We start from the raw sequence: 9,672 nt of genomic DNA on the forward strand, positions 1-9,672 counted from the left end.
ACATTCTGTTTTCTCAGGTACACTTCTGCTCCTAAAACCCATCCTTCTCATGTCAGTTGCCAAGATTCAGCAAATATTCCTGTATGGTTCCCTTTCTACCTAGAGAGAGGGACATGCTAATCTTCAGGAATGATGACACTAGTCCAGTTAGATTTAGGAGTCAGGACCGAGCCCATCCAGAGTGTCGGAGGTCTCAAGCCTCCCTGACAGTGGGCCCAGACAGATTGGGGGGGGCAGGTGTGAAAGTTACCTCGAATATGATCAACGCGTAGACGCCCGCGAGGATGGCCGTGGCGATGGTCACTTGGGCTTCTACACTCGCGCGGAGGTACTGATAAGCCATCAAAAGAGGGACAGCCTGGGTCTGCTGGAGGGAGGCCCGGATGCTGATGGACACCGTCTCTCTGCAGAACGAAACGACAACCTCACTGTTCACAAGGTCAACAGTTAGGGCACCTCCCTCTATATCAGCCAGACATTAACCAGAATCCAAATGGATCTCAGAACGATTCAGCCCAATGCCCGATCTCACAGCTGGAAGAGCAGTAAGCACAGGCCAGCGGCATGAGACACAGGACGCAGCCTCCCTGCGGCCAAGCCGGGCCGGTCCAAGCAGGCCCCTCAGCCTCCCTGTGACACCACCTGACAGTGAAGAGTGAGTAGGGGCCTGCACAGAAGACGCCAGTCATTGAACTGGCTCTTCCTCCTCCCCAACATACCCAACCACTTCACCTGCTAACTAAGAGCAAAGCCAGCTGTTTGAACTCCAGTCTCTGTGAGGAGGCACGCTCCAGACGAGAAGCCTGCAAGCGACCACAGGTCGGCAGCGGACACCAGAGCGTTTTTTCAAGTTCAGTCAATACGTTTTATGGGCTGAATTGTGTCCCCTTCCTCCAAAAACCATTCCTAGGTTGAAGTCCTAACCCCAGTACCTCCAAATGGGACTGTAGGTAGACGTAGGGTCTTTAAAAAGGTGAGGAAGGTTAAATGAGGCCATGGGGATGAGTCCTAATCCAGTAGGATGGGTGTCCATACAAGGAGAGATCAGAAGACAGGCACAGAGGGATGGCCACCTGTAAGCCAGTGAGAGGCCTTGGGAGAAACTGACCCTGTCGACACCTTGACCTCAGACTTCCAGCCTCTAGAATTACAAGGTAAATGTCTGACAGTTAAGCCACCCAGTGTGTAGTACTACGATACGGCAGCCTTAGCTGTCTAATACACCAACCAAGAGTACCGACTGAATATGAAGCAGCATTAGTTAAGGAATAAGAAACCTAAATTTTCTAGAACTCTCCACTGTACAGCTTCACAATATTAACGAAATTAGAACATCAACCAAAACCTGCCATTTGCTTCAAAATGACTTCTGCAGTCAACCCTCTTACATCCCGACACCCATGGCTACGATGCCTTCTCACAGCCTTTGAGGTCACTGTCTACACAGCATGAGCACCGTGTCCAAGCCACATGCTGACCGGGTGCTGCGTGGGCCGAAACTCAGTGTCCTGCAGGTCAGACTCCTTTAAACGCGTGTGTCCCGAAGAGCCTGCCCCAACATCTCACTCACTGAGAACTCACCTGCCCAGTACCTCAAAGGTCCTGCTCATCACCGAGCGCTCGCTTCTCCTCGGATTTAAATACACCGTCCAGTTGTGAGTGACCTGTACAAGCCAAAGCATAAAGTTACGGTGAGGCTTTTCACCTGAGACACCATCTGGGATCTGGCACTGCTCGCTCTAGGTATTTGTTTCAAATAAGAGGAGAAAGAAAGAAACGGGGGCATCTTTATTTGCGCTCTCACATCTCTGGTGTTAGAAGCTACTGCTCCTATGTTAGCTCTGATGTTAGGAGCTGGGAATTTCCACAATTTGGAGAGCTTTCTTTAAGAAAAAGGATTCGAAAGAAAAAATGCCGTTAGTGTACAAAAGTGCAAAGGCATAGAAGTAGTGATTTAATACAAGAAAAACAAACCATGCCCAGATGCGGTGGCTCACGCCTGTAATCCCACTTTGGGAGGCCAAGGTGGGAGATCACTTGAGGCCAAGAGTTCAAGATCAGCCTGGGCAACAGAGCAAGACCCCTGTCTGCACAAAAAAATTTTAAAAATTAGCCAGGCCTGGTGGCATGTGCCTGTGGTCCCAGCCACTGAGGGGCGGAGGCAGGAGAATCCCGTGAGCCCAGAAGTTCAAAGTTACAGTGAGCTGTGATCACACCACTGCACTCCAGCCTGGGCAACAGAGTGAGATCCCCAACTCTAAAAATTTTTTAATAAAAATTTTTTAAATTTAAAAAATGAATCACTACAAGTTACTAGAGACTTGGAGGACTCTTCTGAGCTCTCTGAGTCCTGAGAACTGCTTCTGCAACTGCTTGCAACCTGGAGGCAACAAACCCACCCCCTGCAAACCTCCCACACCCCTGTGCACAGGAGCCCCTGCAAGGAAGGGCCCCAGGGTGAAGCTTCATTCCCTGCCTTGCATGTTCTTGCCCCTGGGGTACAGGACAGTGATCAGCTAGGGAGGCAGCCTGGGGAGGGAGGGGGATCCTCAATGGGAAGACGCGAATCTCACCCACAAATCACAACGGACACTGAAAACAGGATCTCTGAAACTGGTCAAAGCAAAGAAGCATATGTATGAGAGAAGTTCTTTTAAGTACCTCGGTGTTTGCAAAGAGCGTGTCTGGGGGAAAAATCCTTTAGTAAAGATCTCTTGTGTTTCCATGTTTCTGGGGCTGGATTTGCCTGTGGGCATTTTGGGTGCCCGTGGGCATTTTGGGTCAGCACGTTGGGAAGGGCCACCCCAGAGAGCAGGGAGGTGCCATACAGATCATTTAACCTGGGTTATTAATATGCAAGTGCTGGGGAGGCAGCAGGACCGCAGGCTGGGTGAGGTCCTGCCCTTCTCCATGCAAGGCCCAGGTCAGAGGGCAAAGGCCATCGCTCATCACCAAGGAGCCCCTTGCCAAGGGGCTCTGCTCTTCACACGGGGAACCAAGTTGACATCCTAGGACCCTGGCCAGGGCAGCCGGTTCAGAACATCGGTGTTGCGTCAGCCATGGTCCAGGATACTGCATGCTAGTTCATAACGAGACCTTAGCTCTGTGGACCATGCTCTGCAAGGCAGGAAAGGTGAAGGTGCATTCATTCCTCACACGCTCCACTGCAGGTGATGCAGCCTGCGCATGGGCGGGGTTTCCTGCTACTGGTTATAACGGAACATCCATGAACCGGGGCTGACTTCCACGCAGAAGTCACCGTGATAATGCAGAGTGGAGTCTCCGAGGCCAGGGCTCGGGGGCCAGGCTTGCATGGAAGGGGCCCTACCTCTGGAGTCTAGGCTCTGTAATGCAGTGGAGTTTCCCAGGCCAGGGCTCGGGGACCAGGCTTGCATGGAAGGGGCCCTGCCTCTGGAGTCTAGGCTCTGGGCTGCCACGACAGACACCGCTCCCCAGCTGCCTTTGCAGGATGTGAATGAAGGCTTGACAAGGCTCAGAGACAAGGCTGCGCACAGGCCTACACAGATGCAGCAGCTCAGAACTTAGGCAGGTGTCCACCAACACAGTAATGTGCTGTGGAACTGTCTTCTGAACCATGACGTAAGGCCCAGACTTAACTGCACTTTTACAACACCAAAAAAAAAGTTTTTCATTTCAAATGTATATTTCCTCAATGGCCCGGCAAAACAGTTTTGATTAAAGAACTTGCAAGCCTGATTTTACTGAAATGGCAAGAATTTTATAAATAGAGAAATGGTAAACAGAGAGTTTCAAAGACAAAGCAAAAGATAAGAAGAGCCAATGAACTAAGAAGGGTGTCCTCGCCTGTGGCTCCCCATCAAATCCACTCAAGAGGAAACACAATTTATTATGAGATGAAATGAGATTTCACAATCCTTTCAAATAAATTATCAGCATAACCTGCTGTGGCCGCCGCCACCTGGAGCCGGAAGTGTCGGCCTGGGTCAGCTCCACCAGGAGGCGCTCTTCCCTCCCAGAACGACTGGGCCCGCCGGCCACTAGGGCCCCGGCCAGGTCCACCTGCAGCAGCGTGGAGTCCCCGTGGCTGCTGAGGTTCACGGCTGGGGGAGTGTCAAGGAGAACCATAAAGCAGGCAGGAGGAACCCCATGTTCCCACCGCCCGCCAGACGCACACCCTCCTCTGACAGCGTGCGCAGAAACGCGTTTCCCCAGGTGCCCCATGCCCTCAGCCATCAACACAATCTTCCTGCCTTTCCCATTGCCCACATCTCAGCCCTCATTCCAGACCTAACTCCCCTGAAGCAGGTCGTGACCCTCGTATGAGAGGTGCCCCCCACACCGGGGGAAGGGTGCATCCTTAGCTCCAAAGATGGAGGGAGGCCAAGAGGGACCTGAACGGACAGGCCTCGCCAGGGCCCCTCCTGGCCCGTTTCCTGCGCTTGCTCATGTGCTCTCGTCCGATCACGCCTTTCACGAGTCTCCACTCTTCATCAAGCCTAGCAGCAGAACCCCAAGCTCAGCTGTTTCTTGTCAGGCAACACTTATATGAAACACATGAGTGTGCCTTTTCCTTGTTAACCCGTCCTTCGTGTCTACTCTGCAGGGCCCTGCTTGGAGAAGCTAAGAGGGTGGGGAAACGGTGTTTTCTCCTCCCCTCTGAATCACAGTCTCCTCCACATCCTCTGAGAGCCCAGGCTGCCACGCTGGGTGTGATACAAAATGCATCACCTGGGAAAAAGGAAAGACGGGAGGGGGAAGGAGGGAGAGAAGGGGGAGAATGGGGAGAAGGGAAGGAGAGAGAAAGGGAGAGGAGAAAGAAGAGGCAGCAAAGAAGAGTAGGAAGGGAGGGAGGAAAAGAAGGGAGAGCGGAAGGAAGGGAGGGCCCCCATAACTGACCTGCTTGTGGAAGTTTGCTGGCTTCTGTTCATTTGCCCGTTGCCCTGGGAGCCTCTGACAGGCCTCCCGCAGATAACCATTCAGGGACAAAGCACTTCAGGTGCTGCAATTACAGGCTTCTAAAACAGACCCTGCAACTACGGAACCCACACAGCCCGACTGTGCTGCGGGAGACACTGAGGTTCCGAAAGAAAGGTGGCTGTGCCATTCACCAGCTAAAGGAGAGTGGTGCTTTCTCCAGAAGCTCTCCCCTCACAGCAGCCAACCCCGGTGTCCCTTACCCAGGCTCCTCCAGAGGACAGGCCAGAGGGCCGGGAGGAGGCCTCAGAGCTCCCCGCTCAGACGACAGCCCTGAGGATGTTGCTCTGGGCCTTTCCAACCAGCCCGAGGCCCCTCCTACCTCACGTCTACACTGCGCGCCCTTTGTCTGAGAATCACCTTGTCGGGGGCGGGGTCCAGCTGGCTTCCCCTCCTCCCCAAGCAGACCTCAGGCCTGCAGCCTTCACAAAGCTCAGGGTCTTTCGAGAGGGTCCGTGAGTTTCCAGAAACCGCTGTTAATCCCTGGGAACGCCGGGAACGCCGGAAACGCTGCCCTTTTCCAAGGAGCCTGCTGGAGGCTCAAATCACCCCCATCGTGGCTGGTGACCCATCGTCCCCCTGCGGCCTTCAGCTCTCCCAGGCTCTCTCTCCCTCTTCGTCCAAATTCGAAGGCCAGGCAGGGAGCAGGCGAGAACTCCCTGGCCCCACCCATCCCCACCCCTGCCAAGAAAGGCAAGCTGGCCTGTCCCCTGCGGGGATGCACTCAGGCCGCGGGGTCCCGCGTGGGCCTGGGGCACTCAGGCTGCTCGAGAAGGAACTCGGCAAAATGCCTTCGAATAAAGGGGGCACCCTGGGTCCCGGGTGGGATGAACAGAGGGCTGAGGCTATCGTCCCATCTTGGTGCCCCAAACTGTCGTGCTGGCCTCTGTGATCTCCACTGACTGATCAGGTTCAGTGCCAGTGTTCCCCGAAATCTCCCCCTCCTGCCTGAGTCCCACTGAGGACGGTTTCTGGACAGGATCCCGCCTCCCCCTTCAGGTTCCTGGGTCAGCCTGGCGGCTGGCTGCTCTATCTCCCCTGCCCCCTGCGGGAAGTCGTGCCCAGGAGGGCGGCGTGTCCTGCGAACTTCATGAGGGGTCCAGGAACACAGGGCACGTCTTGCCTTTCTTCATCCTGGGGAAGCGATGCAGAGGTCGAGGCCCAAGAATGAGAAACAAAGTCTGTCAGCATCACACAGCTCATTGGTTCTCTCACACAGAGATACTTTAAGGCTCAGGCACAGTTTTAAAGTGATGAAGAAAATACAAACACGTGCACACGCGCTCCGCTGACATCAGCACCGCCCTGACCCCAATGGAAGTGGGAGCTTCTAAAACTGTGGGTGCCTCTGTCCACGGAGCAGAGGGAAGCACAAACCATGACTAGTGGCCCCCCCACCCACCAGAAAGCCTCCAGCGCCAGGCCTTTCTGGAAGGTTGCTGGGCAGGTCGCTCGCTGAGGAGAGGGTGCCCTGGGAAGATGCAGTGAGACTGCCAGAAGGACGACAGAAACCAAGGCTACGCAACCGATGACAGCAACTGCAAGGAAAGCAAGCCAGTTTCCTAAAATTTCAGTTCACTGAGGCTATCAAGTAAGTAGACTAAAGAAAAAAAATCTTGCCATTTAGCTAACTAAATTAATTCCTTTTTAAATAATAATCATCAAAAATATTTGGCCTGATCAGAGCACCCCATCAGAGGGTCCCGCGTCTCCAGGACCCTCCCCGGAAGCCCGCCACCCTAGCAGCACCGGGGGCTTCAGGGACCTTCATGCACAGACACCTGAATGACCACGTTCATTCCAAAAGAGGCTCTGGACCCCCGCGGGAGAGCTGGGAAACAGCGCTCCCACCCTTTCACCCAGAAAAGGCTGGGCGGACATCAGTTAACCGCCCACTCCTGATCCCAGAACGAGGCTGCAGCAGAAACAACTCGCCTGAAATCTAGAGGAAAACAGGTGACTGTAGGGAGAGGCGGCTTCCCTGGGACAGGTGCCAGCCCCACACTTCGGAATCAGGCAGGATTCAACCAGAAAATGTACACATTGCTCAAGGTCGAGTGTGGGCTCACATGAGCGTGGCAGCCCCTGAGAGCCACAGATGGAGGTGTTCACATCTTCTCGCAGGCTTTTCCTCCAGGAACCCCAGCGGACGCTCCCCAGGAAGACAGGAAGCCCGGGGAAGATCCCGGGAAAGCATCCCCCAGTGATGCCAAGCTTCACCCTCTCCCGCTGCCTCTATCCTCCCTAAGGAGCAAAGGCCCTCATTTGCTTGGGAAGTGCATCAGATCTGGCAGCCGGAGGGTGCAGTGGGAATTCCTGCAGCTACGAGAAGGCAGGAGGGGAAAAAAGTAGCTCTTACCCCAGTGGCAGGGGTGGGCATAGAGTAAGGTCTAGCAGACAGCTGGCAGGGTGCCCGCAATTCTGAGTGTCCAGTGCACCGGAGGTTGCCACAGCAACCGCAAACCTCAACACAGCCGAATTCTTGCTAGATTTACATGAACCCTCCAACTAATGCCTGCAGAAGTCAAGGCATGCTCATCTCCAAGCTTAAACACCACTGGCCTCTGTGTCTACTATCCTACAGGATGTGTATGACTTCTGACGAAAAATTCTGAGGCATGCGAGACGGCCAGAGCAAGCACAGCAGGAGGTGCTGTGGCAGTCACCAGAGCCGGGTGACACAGCCAGGATGGCATGAACTGGAAGATGGGTCACGCTGAACGCACAAGAGATGAGGGGGAAAGGAGTATCCGGGAGCTAGGGAAAGCCAGGTCCTGGCTGGAATGTGCCCTGCTCTCCCCCTTCCTCGCTCGGAGAGCTCCGCCACCAACCCCGCCACTGTCTCCCTGGAGCTCCCCGCCCCTCTGTCCTGAGACCCCATCTCTCATCAAACATCTGGAGAAACAACATTCAGGTGGGTGGGAATGGTAGTGGCCTGTGCCGTGGCCTTCAGCAGCAGTCACAACCGTCCGTGAGTGTCTCCCTGCGTTTCAGATCTCAGCCAGGCGGCCGGCCATCTCAGAGTGGATTTTGGATACAGTAGTTCTCCAGCGGTGACAAGGCCAACAGCTGCCAGAGCTTTCCTTGATCCGGATACAGGCTGAACAAAATCTGTAAGAATCAGAAACGTTGAATGACGGAGGTGTGGTATGACAGCAGGAAGGTAGAAATCATTCTGATAACAGTTGAAAACGGATGTGATGATGGGGCTACTGTGTGTATCCAGAATGCAGCAGCTTACTCAGAATAGCTTTGTCTTAAATATTAAAATATTCTGATTCATTATTCTGATTCATTACAGTGTTCAGCTACAATGGGCTCTGATTATTGATAACTGCCAATTTTAAGGATTAAATGCCTGGCCATAAAATTAAATCATCAAAGAGGTACAAATGTGGTTTTCTCACATTGGAGAATAAAGGAATATGACCCCTCTAATGGTTAGAGCATGTGTTTGTGGTAGTAGGTGTTTGTGAAATTTGCAAGGCACCTTATACACCATCAAAAAGTAAATTAAACTGATGATAACATGAGATTATAGAAATTCAAATCATTCCTCAAATTCCATTTTGGATATATCCACAAATCACCTAAAGTCCATCTCACAGAAGAAGGCTAAGACTGGACACAGCTCAGGTCAGCTCTTAGGGACCAGGGGAGACCTGGCCCACCCAGCCTGGTTCCTTTGAAATCTTAGAGCACCTGCCAGGCCCTGCTGAGCAGTGGGGCTTCAGAACCACACATTCATGTGAGTAGGAAGTGGCAAGGCAAATTGGTAGCCAAAAATATCAAATCGTGAAGCTTTCAGAGCTCAATGTAATTGGTTTTCCTTTTCTAGCACAGGTTTCCTTTCTCCGGGTCACAGATCTCCTCCCTCACGGGTTGGTTATTAAGAAGTTGACTGTACTCAGCTCAACGCAATCAGCACTGACTTCATACACCACCCTGCTGTCCTCATGTCGCAGCTGAGAGCTGACCCAGGGCCACAGACATTCCTGCACGCACACGGAGCCACAACACACATGTCACGCGTGCAGGTCATGAAACAGCCAGCAACAGCCACACACATCATGCACAGGGGGCCCTGTCACCAGGGCAGGCTGCATGGGAGAGCACATCATGGAACACAGCTCAGACCCACCCCTGCCCACCACTACAGTCACACCCCCATCACAGCAGCACCTACCACCCACTGTGGTCTCCCAACAACTGCCCATGCACGCCATCTTAGAGCAACACTCAAAAGTGGCACTCACCCAAAACAACTCCGCAAAGCACAAGCACAACCTATCATGGTCACAGACCACAACCTACACAGCTCACACAGGTGCACACACAGAGACACGCAGCAGGCACAGGGGACCACACACAACCTACACAGCTCACACTGGTGCACACACACAAACACAGAGCAGGCACAGGGATCACACAACCACACGCAGACATGACACACAGTCACAGACAGGAGACCACACACCCACCTGCACACACACAGACACACAACGAGAGACAGTGGACCACACACCCACCTGCACTCACACAGACACACAACCAGAGACAGGAGACCATACACCCACACGCACACACACAACCAGAGACGGGACCACACACCCACCTGCACTCACACAGACACACAACCAGACGGGAAACCACACACCCACCTGGACACACACAGACACACAACCAGACAGTAGACCACACACCCACCTGTACACA

General features: G+C 53.5%; 1 protein-coding gene across 1 annotated transcript in view; it reads right to left on the reverse strand.

Annotated features, from left to right (window-relative positions):
• OCA2 (oculocutaneous albinism II) overlaps positions 1-9,672 on the reverse strand; it is a 364,145-nt gene that overhangs the window by 283,500 nt on the left and 70,973 nt on the right. The window contains 4 exon segments of the mRNA XM_011981483.1: positions 251-404; positions 1,582-1,664; positions 3,922-4,082; positions 7,995-8,067. Of these exon segments, the coding sequence (XP_011836873.1) occupies positions 251-404; positions 1,582-1,664; positions 3,922-4,082; positions 7,995-8,067 (471 nt within the window).

Source organism: Mandrillus leucophaeus, unplaced genomic scaffold (assembly GCF_000951045.1).
Source record: "Mandrillus leucophaeus isolate KB7577 unplaced genomic scaffold, Mleu.le_1.0 Scaffold227, whole genome shotgun sequence".
Classification (NCBI taxonomy): Eukaryota; Metazoa; Chordata; class Mammalia; order Primates; family Cercopithecidae; genus Mandrillus; species Mandrillus leucophaeus.